Genomic DNA, 16740 nt, shown 5'->3' on the forward strand with positions numbered 1-16740 from the left:
TTGAGAAATGAGAACAACTAGAAAATTATATATTCAAAAATACAAATCTGTTAGGCTGTTAAATAATCTTTCTTGTAAATTTGTAAACATACTGCAAATCGTTGAAACAGAAAATCATAATTCAGCTTGTGATGAAGATTTGATTCTGTGCAGGTAGATGTTCTGAGTTGTGTGGTTGTGTGAAAAGGATTAATGTAGAATTCGGCATATAATCATCTGCGTTAGAGTATGTGAGGGTACCAGGAGCAGGTGCATTTAATGAAATAACTGAGGGTGCTGTCAGGTCTTCGAAGTTTTGACAGATGCAAACACTAATGTAAACACACTCTCATAACCAGCAAACTGTACAAGCAGCATGATAAAGTGCTTACTCAAGTGTATCTTGCTGTTTTCATAGTAATCCAGGCAGGAACTTTCCACCTGAGGGTAAAAGAATTTAGAGCTGATTCTGTTAAATAATGTACTTCCAATAGGTCTGTAACTGTAGCAGACTGCTGTTGTGAGCCTCCCTGGTTTTTGCTGGGTTTTGTTTGGTTTTGGTTTTGGTTTTTGGGGTTTTTTAAGGCATACTGCAAACACAACCGGATTGATAGGAATGGAAGTTATTTTCCATATATTAAGGAGGCACTCAAGTTAGTTACTGTGTGAAAACAACATGGATATTCCTAGCTATGAAGGATGTGAAAAAATTCTCTGGATCATAAGAAAATATGAAGATTCTTTTATTTACATATATCTGTAAAATAAGAACATGAAATTAAAAAATGCCAAACTTGTCATATTCACTATTCATCTGCTTTTTTCCTTGGACTGGAAAGAGCTAAGTAAACAGAGTTATTTTGAGCTGTCTTGTCCTGTTCTTCGGTTGGACACTGTTTAGCATCTAGCTTGTCACTCTGGAGATAGCTGAGCATAGATTTATTAGCAGAAAATTTATACCTTTGGACTTGGTATAAACTTACATAAAAGAAGAAAGCAGATATACAGCAATAGTAAAAAAGCAGATAAGGTTTATTCCAAGTAAAATTATTCATGTGGTAAGGAGTAGGAAGGAACTGAAACACAGCGGGTATGGTACTACTCCTTTTGTTAGCAGTGTGTATCAACTGGTGTTCTCTTAAACCCATGACTCCATGAAACTTTAAAATTACTTAGTTTATGAACTGAGAGTTTTCTTAGAATGAAAACTGCATACTTGAAATGCTTATACATCAGTCACTTTTTAAACAGCTTTTAAATGTTCTCACCAGTTCTCCCCCGCTCAAAATCCCAACCCAAATGCCAAGTATCCACTTAGTATCACAAAACATAATGCTGTAAACAGGCACAGGACTTTATAAACATCTGTATTTTATTCCAGAATTCTGGTTTGTATGTGCAGTGTTATAATCGTAATAAAGGACTATGAGGTTAATGAGCTGCGGAAGAAGCAGCTGGTCAGAATTATTTCCCTTATTAACAAGAAAAGATGAGGTAAAATCCTCTAGCTTTTTTTCCTCTTCCAGGTACAGAAATTCCATGGCATACTCACTGTTATGTTCACCTCTTGGTTTTAGAACTGGCACCTCTCCAGCCCCAGCATAGAAGTACAGCTCTGACATATCTGGATTAGCAAACGATTTGTTTAGCTAGTGCTATGGTTACATGTAGGGACCACATAGGGCCCCAACATGTGGTGTCAGGCAGAAAATGTAAAATTACATGGCTATAAGTAAACATTGCTTTTAATGTTTGATTGCTTAGAACTCTCTTCAGTTATTTTCTTATTGTTTTTGCCTGATTGGATTTCTTTTCTATTATAGTTTTAATAGTCTGACTTGTTGACTAACAAATGCAGTAAAACCTGATCTAAATAGTCTGTAGCAGGTATGGTTTTTGCTGATCTGTAAAATATGACGCAGGAGCACGTACTGCTCTTTTGGAGCACATCCCCAAAAGATCTGCTCAGAAAATTAGTATTCTGAAGACAACATGATATATTGTGAGCCATCTGCAGTGATATTTGGTTTGTAAATAAACTCAGTGTTCTTATAGTGCTTGTGCAGATGTTTTGCACAGTTTACTTAACACTTTTTTTGCTAAAAATCTTAAATGAGGTTTGCAAAATCATAAAGCTGCAGTGTTCAGTTTACTGCCAAAATAATACTAAAGGTTACATATTTCTGTTTATTTGTAACATCTCTCTCAGAAGACACTGTAAAAATGTGAAAGCTGGTGTCACTTAAAAATCAGTTTTTCAGGGCAACATATTTAAAAACTCCCACTGTGACCTAAATGTATGACAACAGCTTTCTGCACTTCTACTTGTTAAGAGATGCAGTTTTAAAATTTTCCTTACCTGTGATTTTGCAGTGCCCATACTGGAGAATTTTCTGTGCCTTCTAAAAGCAATAATAATAATAATTTTTTTTGATAAATAATACCCAACTAGACAGTGTTGTTGATACTTTGAATAAGGAGAACCATTCACTCAAGCCCGAAAGTGAAAGTAAAATTCCTGCTCTCTGTCTAGCTAGGCAGTGATTTAAAACACTGATTGAACTAAACAACTTTTTGGATTTGTTAATCAGACCGTATGTAATAAACTAAGTTTTACCTCATTTCCAAATTTTTTAAAAGGCTTAGCAGTGATTGAAGAGGTTAAAATACGGATTTGAAAATAGGTGCATTTACGTAATACAACAAATGCTTTAATATATATTAAACATAGTTAATGTAATACAGATTTTCAGTAATTCAGAGATATTAGCTACCCTGTCTTAGATCAGCATGAGTGAGAAGATACTGGTCATAGGTCTTGACACCATTTAAGAATGTGTATTTCAGTCTAAAAGAAAGTGAGTTTACTATAGTAGGTGTTTCAGGTTTTTGGATGCATCATGTCCAACTCTTCTCAATCTTCATAATCATTTGTCTTAACACCTGACCTTCATATGTTCCAAGTGTATAAACATGCTGGTATTGAGAAGAATAACTTAGTTTTACATCAACTAAATGATGCAGTGATGTTGAAACAATGTTAAACAACCATCTCCCTGTTCACTACTGGTAGAAATGAACTGCACAGACTTTATCTTTGTAGTTTTGTGCATTAATTTCTGATGTGAAAAGGCAGTTACTTGTTCTGCTTGCTGCATTGGAGACTCACAGCGTTGTTTTAAGCAGAAGAAAAAAGCAACTTTTAAAACTAGTTTGGCAATCTGAATATTTTTAAAGATGTTCTGAATATTTTCTTTCATTGATTTTTTTTTTAATAATACTTTATGAAATTAGGTCATACTGTGCCATGAAGATTTAACTACCACCTTTAACTTAATCCTCTGCCTTTTCTTTCCTCTGTGTGACCTGTAAAGATGTGTTTTTATTATTTGTCTGTTGATGATCATGGAAACATTCATTAGATTATTGAGAAAAGTTACTTAAATAATTCAAAATTTTTGTTAAATTTACCTGGGAACATTTATTTCTATGAATTGGAAGATTATTTCAGTTTCTAAAAATACATAAAGGCAGGATGATCAACAGTTGCCTCCAGTATTGCTTGTGTTGGTGCTTTGTGTTGGATCCTTGATTTACTGAAATTTGTAACATTATTTACTTCATCTCTGTAGAAGAACTGTGGTGGGGTTTCCCCTGCCCAACTAAGATTTTTCTTTAATCTATATCTATAACATTCATAGTGACCATCACCATTGTCTACAGAGTCTGAATTACTGTACATTTCTAGTAGTATAAATACTGGTTTAGGAAATTACCAAATAATTAGAGGATGTCTCATATCAGTTCTTCATTGTAGTCAGTATATATGAAGATATTCTGGAAGGGGATAAAATTGATACCAGTAAAGACACAATTTTATATTTATGTAGAGATTACTGAATCTCTGATTAATAGACTAATTATTTCTTTTTAGATTTATTTATTTTTAGATTTTGTTTATTCACAAGAGGATTATACAATGAAAAGTTTATTTATTCTGCTGAGTTTACTAGCTGTTAGAGAAGATATTAACAAAACTACAGGCAAGGTATCCAGATTGCACTGTGTGCATTCAATGTGCTCATAGGTAAATTCAATCAGAATTTTAGGCAATTTCACAATATGCAACAACAGGACATTTTTTCTTGGTATTTATTCTGTGTGGGAAATTTTCAGTTAGTAGTACAGCATGTATCCTGAAAAGGACCTCCAATATGAAATGTAGTTAACTTGAAATCTTCTTTCTGGAATCTCTTGAAACTGCAACACATTCCCAAGACTTTCTGAAGCTGATTCTAGGTGTGAATAGAATTATTTCCACATTTGAGATGTCAGTTAGCCTGTGCCTGTTGGTGTCTTGGTACAACCATTTCAGTGTATGTGGAGATGCATATCTCTTCTCTCTCCTTTCTTACACATGGATTTCATAAATTGAGGAAGGCTTTTTGGTTTTACCTGACAGGTGTAAGTCTATCAATCTCAAAATGAAATTACCTGTAATGGATTTGTTGAATTTCATTTAAATTTGGAGTTAATATGATGTCATTAAGCTTACCTCTAAAATGTAAATTGGCTTATTTATGTAAATTGAGTATGCATTCAATGAAATGGCTTTTTGATATGTGTGTACTGTCATTCACAAATACAAACCATTTTTGAAATTATTGCCTATGCAGATATCAGCTGCAAAGAGGACCAGGATTAACTGTCCTTTAGAAAATGTGTCCATTTTATGTTTGTAGTATCTAAAGCTTTTATTTCTTTCTCACTGAGTAACCAAGCACTGCAGACTTCACATTTTTCAAAGTTGTTTACTTTAAAGAAAACATTTGCTTTCAGCTTGAGACCTGTGTGTCAGGTTTCTGTTGAATTGTACGTATTAAAAAAAGAAAAAGAAGTTTATAGTTGAACTGCCTGTGTAACTTTACCTATCTTGCAGTGTCATAACTTTGACAGTATAAAATACCGTGGCTATTTTTATTCAGGCTCATTGTTTGGAAACTCATTTATATGCTATTTATTGCAGTCCTGAGTCACTGCTGTAGAGCATGAAGTCTTCTTAAGCAATAGAAAGGAATAAATCAATTAATTAGGACTTTCTATTTAGAAGATGCATAGCATTTTGTTCTTACATTTCTGCTACAGAAAAGCATAAGCTTATGTGGAATTTTTACTGTAAATCTTGCTTGCCCTTCTAAATTATTTTTGTATTTCTTAGCCTCTATGTCTGTGTTCTTTTAATTGAGTATTTCAGAATTTATGTGAAATAATGTGTGTTTTCTGTTGCCTCTGAGAAGCTGTAATGATTAGGGGAAAAAAAAGAAACAGAAACCACAGCTGTATATTATTCAAATTACTTTTAAGAGAAGGCACATGAGGCATCTATTGCTGAAAAGATTTCAATTTTATAACTTAAAGTGCAAGACTAGTTGGTATCCATAGTCACAACACTACAAATGTTCAACTGCTGAAGAAGGAATGAAAATAGCTCCCTTGGTGCTCTGTTACCGTAGGGGAAGAATCCTGTTGCAATTCCCAAAAGCATACTGCAGAAAGAAATTGCAAAATACCGCTTTGGCAGATGATAGTGAGGTGTTTATAAATACAGAAGCTGAACTGTATTAAGAAACTTCTTGGCAGTTTTCAGAGCATTTTCTGGTTTTAGTTTAAAATCCATGTTATAGAAGTATATAACTGGAGATTGTATTGAAAATCACTTAGAATTGATATGTTGAGGCATTACTCATTTTAACTAGCTCATTAGTTCACAATCTTCTTGTTGTGTCACAGCTGAAGAAAAGGTGTGGTAACACTCTAGCAATCTGATCATAGGGAGAGGGAGGATGCAATCCTGTTATCAGTGTGCTTATGTATATTGCAATGCAGAGTTAACTGCCTATAGGTCATAGAAATCATAATTTGTAAACTCAGCAAAGCTTCTCTCTGCTGTTTTTCATAGTCTAAAACTTAAGAGAGATTATTAGGCATTCTGACATCTTAGTTAAGGGTAATACATTTGCGTCATTACTGATACTTTTCTCTGCATTAAAAAAGATGATGACATGTGGTCCTTCCTTCCCTGCTGGAGCATGGGCGATATTGAGTGTTTCAGCAAAGACCTATTTCCTACAATTTCAGAGCCCTGGAGCAGACTTCAGCTATATTCTGCCTATAATATCTGATATAGATATATAGTGTGTGTGTTTATATTATTTATAATATTATTATAATGAACCATTATATATATAATGGTTCTATATGATTAATTGTTCCAAACCTAGCCAATTTAAGATACCTTTTAGATTTCTGCTCTGTCGAAGCATTATTTTCCTCACTCACTTGCAAGAGGTCTTGGTCCATTGATAAGTGTTTTCTCAGTGGCTTACCTCTCCATAACCTTTTGCCCTTCGACTGAAGCTCTCTGTGCAGAATTTTATGTGGAATTTGGAGGGTTTTTTAATCAAAATGTTTTTTCCTGGATTGTCTACAATGATTAGAACTTGTTTGTTGTGTATCTGGGATCTTCATCAATTTATGTCTGTGTAAACAGCATATAAAGTGCAGATAGTGGTGGTAACCACCAGTGTGCTTGTAACAAACGTGGGTAGAGCCCTCCCCAAATCTTTGTTCATGAAGCCTAGCCGTGAGTGAGTGAGTGAGTGGTAGTATGTACACAAATGTTTACATAACTTACCTAGAACAACACAATTATAAAAATCTACAAATAATAATGCATTTGGAAAAGAGGTTCTGACGTTGCAGCTTGTCTGAGGCTCTGAGTTCCACATCCAGGTGGTTTGGACCTGAAGTTTTTCAAAACCCATTTGATTTGGAGTTGACTGTAGTAAATATGCAATCATTTAAAAATGAAGAAAAGAAAATTGTTTAACCAGTAAGTGAAATTCAAGATACGCATGTGTATACATTTTTATTTCTGTGCTCTCTGCTCTGGGATTTGGAGAATGTATAATGCATTTGGCATGGAGCATAGAGTGAATCAGGGAGCATAAATGCTGAGTGAATGGTATTGTGAAACAGAAGACTTCAGGTATGAATGCTTAAAAGTGACCCTTTTGACTGACCAGAGCTAGATGCAGTGTTCTCAATATCTTGTACACAATGGATTTATGCAATGGCGTGAGTGATATTTTCTGTTTTATTGCCTGTTCCTTCCTTCCTACTGAACATTGGTCTAACGCTTTTCTAGAATAAACAGAAATGTTGTTTTCTTAGTCAAAGCAGTCTGCTCAGTTATCATTTTACATGTAAAGTTAAGATATGAGGCAGCAACATCAGTAGGAAAAGTGTGTTTATCTGTATTGAATCAGGTGGGATACTTTGGGCGTTCTTCAATCAGCCCAGTTTTTGGGTTCTCTGGATAGCTCAGCAGAGATGGTCACCACATGAATGTCCTGGAATGTCTTGGGTAGTACAGGTCCCTGCAGGGATCTGCCTTCTTCCATAGTGAAAATTATCATGGTGGGTAATTTTCTATCACTTTTCTCCCAAATAATTTATCACATCTCAAACTATGTATCTATTTTATTTCCTATTGTATTCCTTGTACATAGCCTAGTTTCTTTAAAAGCCTTTGATTAATCACCTTGTGGAATTTGTGTAGGGAATTATAATAGACTATGTAATTAAATCTACCTTGTCCTTATGTGTGTTGATTCCTCAGGAGAACACCAGGTTTGAGCCACAGTATTTATTTTATCACAAAATTTGTTCACAATTTCACAGAATAGAATGTGATCCAAAAGTAGTAGTAGACTCCTGAGTTCAAATGGAAGAAGGAATTTGCTGCCCTATTCCTCTCATTTCTAATTTTAGTCCATTAAATAAAGGAATTAGAAAAATTCTTGTTGAATAGAAAATATCCATATAAACATTTTATTTCTAGTCTGCTTGAGAAGATGTCTATTTTCAGTAGCTCATCAGAAATCCATTCAATGAAGTTACTACATTTTACAAGTGAGACTAGAAGTCTTTGTAACCTGAAAAAATAACCACCCTTTACAATGGGATCAAGGAGGTCTCAGCTAGGTGAACAAAAAATTAGGAAAATTGCCTTGTAGTTTATTCAGAGCCCCAAAGATGGTCTTCAGTGGAATATTCAGTCTCCTCTTGATCCATAGGAGTAACTGTGAGTTGTACAGGTTCCACATGGAAAATGGAAATAAACAGCCTTAACATTGCAACATGTGTCTGAGTTCTTTTGTCAGAGAGCTAAACAAGCTAAAATTCTCAAGCCTTTGTGAGCATTTTGAAACCCTGGTCAGCTATGATCAAGTTACTGTAATTTATGGCATTAGTGAAAGGTGTAAGTAGTCTTTGTCAAGCATGTACTGATGGTGGTATCAGAAGCAGAGGCAGAACTGTTGGTAGCTTGTTAACTCTCTTCTATGTGAAAGTATCATGATGCTTGCAGAGCACATCATAGCCATGAAGTTTCATAATAAACACAGTCTAAGGACTGAGAGTCAGACTGATGATCAGATTTATAACACTGACTGTTAGATAGCTTTCTAGTGGGACTTAGCAGGGGAGAAAAAGACAAAAGGACCAGACTTTGGTAGATAACTTTGTAAACTGATGTGGTGAGATATAAGTGTTTCTGGGTTTCTGAATACCCGCTTTCATAGCACTGTCTCCAGTAACAACCTCTGCTTGGAGTCAGTTTGGGCCACCCTGCAGTGTCTGAGTGGAAACATAGCTCTCTGGGCAACTCAAATATTTTATTTCTCCTTATATTTTTATGAATTAAACCAAGTGTTCTAAATATGTCTTGTTTTCTAAAGCATTCAGAATAATTTTCTTTACTCACTGACAATATGTTTTTGAAGTCCTTATACCATATCCTTACTTTCTATCTGTATAACCCTTTCTGTCAGTTGAATTTAGAATTCCTCATTTTTCTTATATTTACAGAATAGTAATTGTGATGGTTAAATCTGTACACAGGACCTAAAAGTTAACATAAGGAAATGATACTTGAGTGAGACATTCTTGCAATAAAACCCTAGAATTAAAGAAGAGGTGCTATGCAGCTCAGCATAGGAATATTACCATTGCATTTTCATAGAAATAATTCTATAATCGTGGAAATAAAACTGACATCTCTGTATACTACAGCTGCCTACATATTTTCTTTTTTTCTTGATAACAGAATCACAGAATTGTTAGGGTTGGAAGGGACCTCTGAAGATCATGTAGTCCAACCTCCCTGCCAAGGCATTCTATTACCTATTAAACTGTTTCCCTGAACCCACATCACCATGTTCTCTAAAGGAAATTAAAGTTTTACTCAAATGATTTTGGAAAATAAAGCAGTCTTTCAAGATAACTTTTTTTTTTTCCAAAAACATGCAGCACACAAGTTAATATATTCTAGCATTTTTGTGAAAACTTGCATCTCAGCATGTCACAATGTTTTTCCTCAGTAGGAAAGACAAAATGCTAAATGGAATCAACTCTATTCTTAATATCAAAGAGCAGAGATGATATGAAATAACTGAGGGTTGTTGTCCACACCTTGATTTGACATGCCTCGTTTCAGATTGGTCAGGCATGGTGCTGATAATGCCACGGTCGCAGGTTCAATCCCCATATGGGCCATTCGCTTCAGTTGGACTCGATGATCCTCGTGTGTCTCTTCCAACTCAGAATACTCTGTAACCCCTTCTGCTGAGATTGATTTGCAGAGGTGGCTTCATGTACCTGAAAAATGAAGCCTTGCGTACAGTCTTTTGTGTTAACTGATGTGTTCAGCAGTTTTATGTTTTGTCTCATCTTTGACTATAATTCTGTGTTATAATTTCATAATTCAGCATTTTTGAATATTTGGGTATGTATGTTAATAGAGATAGGATATTTTTTTTCTTTAATCCTAACAATGGCTTATCAGAAGGTTCAGTTGAAATTAGGCCCATGTGATTTAGAGTTATGGTTAACACAAGACTCACTTGTACATTTTATTTTTTTTTTTTTACTGATTACAGCAGGCACGTAGCTGTGGCACATAATTTTAACATCTGAATTCTATCCGTGGGTCCTGCTGTCCTGCTGTGTAATTTAATAACTGCAGTTCCCTGCCTCACTTTCTCTATTTTTGAAATAAACATAATGATGTTGACCTCGGTTTTTTTCTATGGTTTTTTGCTATAAACCTCAGTAGGAGAGTTACAAGGTGATGATAGCAGAAAAGAAGTATGTTCTTACTGAACATTTCTTAAGATTAAAAGGTTTTTTTTAATTTAAAAAGAATAGACTTAAAATATTGTGGGGTATGTATTCTTGAGCAAAGAATAACAACTGTGTTGGATTTTACAGACCAAAGCACCTTAATTAATGGGAAAATGTTACCCCACTACCTCTGTTTAAATGAAGCATTCTAATATTGGTCTAAGTAACTAATTGATCTCAGAGTTATTTTAAGCACTTGGGGAATGTAAAACTCTATGAAAGTACAGTAGACTTGGACTTTTTTATCTGAGATAAAATTGGGATAATGTTTACATCTGTAGTCATTCAAGTCAACCTTGAGTAGAGAGACATGCAGACATATTTCTGTGGACAAAATTTATTAATATATGTTAGTTATTTTAATGTAAAAATAATTTTTCACAATCACATAAACTTTGATGTGGCTTGAAATACCTGTTTCCCTTGACTGACTTGGCAATTTAGGATGAAATGCAGGGCTGTGTCTCTTAGATAGGCTGATTATTTTGCAAGACAATCATATTGGCTTGTCCTTGATAATCCAAAGTAGACCAAAGTTGTATGTTTAATTTTTATGCTGTGTAACTGCAATCTCTAACTCTTTAGCTCTGATTCTTCACTTTGGGATGTTACTGAAAATGGCTGTGGTGCCACAGGATAGCTAATTGCTAAAGCCTGTTTGGAATGTGGGTAAGTGAGCCATATTGGCAGTAAGCAGAGTAGTTAAGAGCAGTCTTTTTCCCTTAGTTGACTCCCAGACTAAAATTAAACAGACTTAGATATTTCCAAATTTAGGGATTTACAATGCATCTGTTCTGAGTCAGCTAGCAGAAAGAATTAATTACCTATACGCTTTTGTAAACTAGAACTATTCATTTGGGTGTAATATGCACATCTGCATTTTCACAGTATGCCTTAGTGAAAATGCCCTTCAAAACAGCAAGAAAATAAAAAAAATATTTCTTATCTCTGTTATCCTTCAAAATAATTGGATATTTACTCTACACCAACCTGTATCAGCATCCTGCATATCATTAATGTAGCCTGAGACATCTAGGAGTCACAAGTGCTCAATGCTAAAATAATTCATGTTGCAGTTTATATGGTAAGATGGTGTAATATTTTCTTAAGTTAGTTACTAGTAATTTACAGAGCTTCTCAGAATTGGGTTTTATTGTTGATCATTCTCTTTGTTCATGTTTATGATCCCTCCCCAATAGAAAATGTACATTAACTATAACTCAAACTTAAGTTTACTGTAGTGGTTCTTCAGTTCATTTTATAGGGGAATATCTGAAATGTGTTACTGAAAGGTTTTACTGGAAATAGTAATAAAGGTGTGTTTGGATACTGCATACACACAGAACAGAATTTGGAAAGAATTCTGCCAGGGCGATCCTTTGTTGTTGCAGAGATTAAATACATTTTCAGGTGCATAAATCCCAACACTGCTTCTCAGTGTCTAGTTCATCATGGTTTGTTGCCGTTGTGTTAAATGTTGAGTTTCAATAAACAAATTTATGATTGAACTATTATCATCTGTTCTTCCTAGTAAATTTACTTTTCTCCAAAGTGTTGGGAGTGACTCAGTAACGCAGTTTACTCTTTCACAAGGTTTGTGCATCTCCAAAAAGACAGTGATTTTTCCCAAGTGTTGCCACCTCCCTTCTCCTTCCCTAAGTGCTCATTCACTTCTGCCTTCCTTTTTCACTATCCTACTGCCTTCATCCTTCTCTCCTGTCTCTGTGATATTTGAGGCCCTTTCCTGTTCTTTCATGGTGACTGAGCATTCCTCAGCTCCACAGATCTACTGCTGGACTCTGCCCCATTTCACCTACCCTGCCTTTACCTCTGGCCTCTTTTTCTCTGCAGCTGTGTCCCCGGGGTGTCCTCTTCCAGCTCACCAGAAGTGTGTTACGTTCCCTTTTTTCCCACTTGTTACATGCTTGAGTTTTCCTTATGAAGGAGTGGGTACAGAGAGAGCCCCAGGCTAATGACCCCTCACCTCCCTGCTTCTCCAGCAGCCTCCAGCTCAGCACTCCAAGTGGGAGGAGGTGGTGTGGCAGAGCCAACCCAAGCACAGGAGGCCCCAGGTTATTCTCTGTGGGCCCCCATCCCCCATCCCTTGGGAAGACAAGTGCTGTTGTTGCAGCTGTCATCATCCAAGGAGGCTTGTCAAGAAGCTCATCCACAGGATGAGAGTGCCAAGCATCGCTGTGCTCTGCTGCCTTCTCTTCGTCGTCCTCTGCCACCCACCTGCAGCCTCTCCTTTCGTTCCTTCAGGACAGAGTGGAAAGTTTTAGAGGAAAGAAATTCTTTGCCCAAGCTAAGCCTGGCAAATGACACCATGACTGAGGAAATTCTCAAACATTAAAGATTACGTGCTGTTGGGTCGATACTTATTTTTCAAGTCATTTACTAGATATATATAATAGATAAATCTGGCCAGAACTGGGATCTGGAAAGGAAACCCAAGTGTGCTATGGGACTAAGGTTTGCTTTTTTCTGAAATGTAAATTTAATTAAAGGGAGAAAAAGGGAGGGGAAGAAAAGAAAGTTTACCACAATCCTAATGAAATCCAGGAAACTTTAGCATTGCTTTTTGACAGAGACAAAATAGCAATTATTTTTTTTTCTTAGACGTGTAAGGAACCTGCTACCAACTTAAAGCTTGATCCTCACATCAGTGAGAACTTCCTTAAAAACTGGGAAGGATTCTTATTTCTTGGCATGAAATCAGGAGGCAAGTCTGAGAAACTTCTTTTACTGGATACTTTTTTTGAAGAAAGCTGTTACCCAGAAAACAACTTTACATAGGTGATTAAACTGCTCTTTGAATATGGTGATGGAGTAGCAAATACAACAGTAAATTTCAGTAATTCAGTGTGGCAGAAGTAACTTAGTAGGAAGCCAAAGTTACCTGACAGTCAAATTGAGAAATAAATAATGTAATTGCTTATCTGACTACTTCTACTGGGCTTTTTTTGTTTAGTTGGTTTTATTTTTTTTACATCCCAGACACCAGCTATTGAAAGACATCTGGAAAAATAAAATATTTTGCTATCTCTGCTGTCTTACGGTAAAATTTTATGGGATTTTACCAGTGTGACTTCATTGAGGGGAAAAGGTAGTTTCAGTTCAAAGCATGACTTAATTTTACTGAACTTCTAAGTAGTAGCTAATTTTTTTTCAGTAATCAAGAAACTATGTTACGTTACCATGGCATGATGTGCTACAGTAACACCATTTTTTCTTTTCAGGAGTCTGTTAGAAGTGTGGGATTTTCTGTTGACTTTGCCTGTAGGCTGACTATTCCTCGCTCTTTGGGAGGTCTGACTCCTACTTATCAAATCACATATACATTAAACCTTTCATTAAGTATTGCTGACAACAGGCAGTATCTCTTAAAGATGCAGGATTCTCTTACTTTGGCATCCAAGTATCCTATAAAAGCTAATGATTGAAGCATATACTTTATCAATCCTCTGTTTACCTTTTTCTTCCTTTTCCTAGTTTCCTCCATGTCCTGCCACATGACATATTCACTGCTCTTCTTACTTGCATGTTACCCCTTTATGCTTGACATTGGCTTTGCCTTAACTGCAGATTTATTTCTTAGGTTTTTTACTGACATTTAAAACCATCAGCTCACATAGAGTAGTCTCTGCATAGAGGTTCCTCACAGTGTGTGTTCCAGCTCCAAACCTGTGCTAGGCAGATGATTTATCTTTGTGTATTTCTTGACTGCCATTTTCCCATTGTGCTCATTAGGCTTTGCTCGTGTCACCCCAGGTTGGTGCATCTTTGCTGTTTGGAATTCAGCTGAGTTTAAAATTTTGTTATATACAATAAACTCATAACTTATATTTTTTTAATTAATTTCCCATTTACAGTTTTGCTGATGTGTGTTTTGAAGCGCATGTTTTCACTGTTTTTTGGAAAGTACATTGAATTGTGTGTCAAGCTTTCTGAATTTATTAGAATTTATTATTAAGTTCAGATTGCTCCATAATTACATTGTATACTACGGAGTAAATGTAGTATATATTGCTTTGGGAACTATGATTCTAAGTATTATAGAACTACTGTAATTTTCTAGAACTTGGTGCTGGGATCTTCCAGTAACCAGGATTTCTGTTTAAATTTATTTTGTTATTTATTTAATTATTTAATTAATGAATTTGTTTTAACATTGCAAAGCTTATGTGTAAAGATAACTGTCTACTTCTACTTGCCACACTTTTTCAATGTAATAGATACTTTGTATTATATTAATATACCTCACCAATGCATCATCAGATTTTTAATGCAGGTTTAATGGAAATAGTGATATATAAATTGGGGTTTAGTGTACATGGCTCAGTGTATATGCTAACATTTCTGGGTAATGAGATAGTTATTCTCCTATTTTGAGCCTCAACATTTTCCATGTAAGTTTTTCTTCACAACCATAAGAAAACTAGAAGTTTCCTTTTAAGCAATGAAGGTATAGTAACCCTGTCTTGTAATACTAAGAATTCAAAAGTGAGACTTAAAGAAAATAAGATATACTGTAAAACTTAGGGTAAAATCCTAAGAGCTCACAGTACTGAGATTACCAATCTTATCAGAGTTAAAAAATTTGCCTTATTTTGCCTAGCTCATCTTCTAAAGAATATTCGTACCCACGTTTACATGAAAAATGTTTGTCCTTAGCAGCTTTGGGCAGAACATTAACTTAGAGGAGACCTGTCTTTGTTAAAAGAACCCACTGTCCTAAACCATGAGCATTTTTTTGTTGAGGTTGTGGGAAGTTATGCATTATATTCTTTTCTTTCTCTCAGGGGTCTTACTGACTCATTTTTTGCAGTGTTAATATTGGCTGAGAATTTGAGGAAAGGTGTTGTGTTTATTCAGTTACACAAACAACTTTGTGAAAACAAGCACTTCTCTTGGCAAAAAAAATTTTAATAAGCAAAATCAAAATGCAATTTGCTACTTTTTTGTGTGTCCATAACACCGGCAGTGCTGGTAAGTTTCTCACTTGGAAGAAGTTATTGAATTTTATACTTTAATTATTACTCTTGGTTAGAATTTAAAATGATCATGTATGTAAATCCAAGCCAAACAAAAGTCTACATGAAAGATGATTTATGTGTAAGAAAACTGAATACATATAAGGAGATTCTTAAGCAGATAGTTTACATTTTTTTCTCTTTTTTATGGTGTGTAGGTGCAGTTCTCTTGTCCAGTGTACAAGGATTAGCAATTAATGTTGATCCAGTCCTGTATACTTGGCTTATCTACCAACCTCAGAAACGAGCTAGTAGACACATTCAGCAGGTATGTATTTTTGGAGGGAAAGGAGTGGGAGTGGGGAAATGTTCACTTCCATATATGCCAGTAGTGCATTCTTTTTCCAAATATTTATAGTTTTTTACCATCTTCTGTGTAGCTTATTGCACATACTGTCGATCTTATTTTGAATTATTTGAAATGTTAAGTTTGCGTATTAAAATTTTAATTTCATAAATTTTTTATTCTAGGTTTAAAGAACAAAGGTGGTTTTGTGGTCACTGTTTGGGATCATTATTTTGCAACTAATTTTAACTACTGAGACCTCATAAGTCTTCTGAGTCTGAATAACACATCGTATTTTAAAATTTGTGATGGTCTATCAAATAATTACGTAACTGGTTATAAAGTCACCACTCTAATTAAACCCCATTTAATAGGAGATGAACCATACAGTTCATAACTTGGCAGAAGTGAGCTCTGTAGCAGATTCTGTATATCATATCAAACTACATGTTTGCGTACAAAGTGCTTGAAAAAGATAGAAGAAGCAAAGGATGTGGGTCTGTGTGGCGCAATGTTTTCTTGATGTATTTTTGATGCTAATTTTCATACCCCATATTCCTGACCTGAGAAGAACACGGATTTTGCCTGATACTGAACTTATTTATAACTGTTGTTTGACAGAATTTTCTAGAGCTTAAATTTGTCATAGTTGATAAAACTAGTGGTCTCTATCGCTTGATGTTCTCTCTCAGTTATAAGTGGTCAGTTATTAAATGACAATTGTAAGAATCTTTAGATATTTGTCTCATAATTAGAGATTTTTTTCAGCGGGAACGGAACAATTAATGACTGCTGTGCTGGGGTGTTGGGGATACATGCAGCCCAGTGAGGTTCACCACTCTACTACTGAAACAGTTTGTAGTAAGAAGTTCTGCTGTCTGTTTGCGTACTGTATGGTGTAATGTGCAGCATGTTTTCTTTAAAAGGCTATATGGCAAAGCCAGTGCTGCTTATGTTTATATTAGCCAGAAATAGAATTAGCATCTCTCTTTGAACTGAACTTGGGGCTAACTACTTAGTGTGAAGTCTGCAAAATCCTATCAGTTATTAGAGTAAGTTGTACAAGGTCTTGCTGAATAAAGAGCCTATTCCAGTGCTCAGGCACCCTCACCGTAAAAACATATTTCCTTTGCATTCAGAGGGAAGCCTCTGCGTTTCTGTCTATGTCCATTTCCTCTGCTCCTTTCACTGAGCACC

At 35.3% G+C, this 16740-nt stretch overlaps 1 protein-coding gene across 3 annotated transcripts in view; it reads left to right on the top strand.

Moving 5' to 3' along the window:
* VPS13B (vacuolar protein sorting 13 homolog B) overlaps positions 1-16740 on the top strand; it is a 428152-nt gene that overhangs the window by 167055 nt on the left and 244357 nt on the right. For all 3 annotated transcript variants that reach the window (XM_051785196.1, XM_051785198.1, XM_051785197.1), the window contains exon 20: positions 15416-15525. In XM_051785196.1, coding sequence (XP_051641156.1) covers positions 15416-15525 — 110 coding nt within the window. The remainder of the gene's footprint in view (positions 1-15415; positions 15526-16740) is intronic.

Source organism: Manacus candei, unplaced genomic scaffold (assembly GCF_025592945.1).
Source record: "Manacus candei isolate 608988 ecotype Guabito, Panama unplaced genomic scaffold, ASM2559294v1 h1tg000019l, whole genome shotgun sequence".
Classification (NCBI taxonomy): Eukaryota; Metazoa; Chordata; class Aves; order Passeriformes; family Pipridae; genus Manacus; species Manacus candei.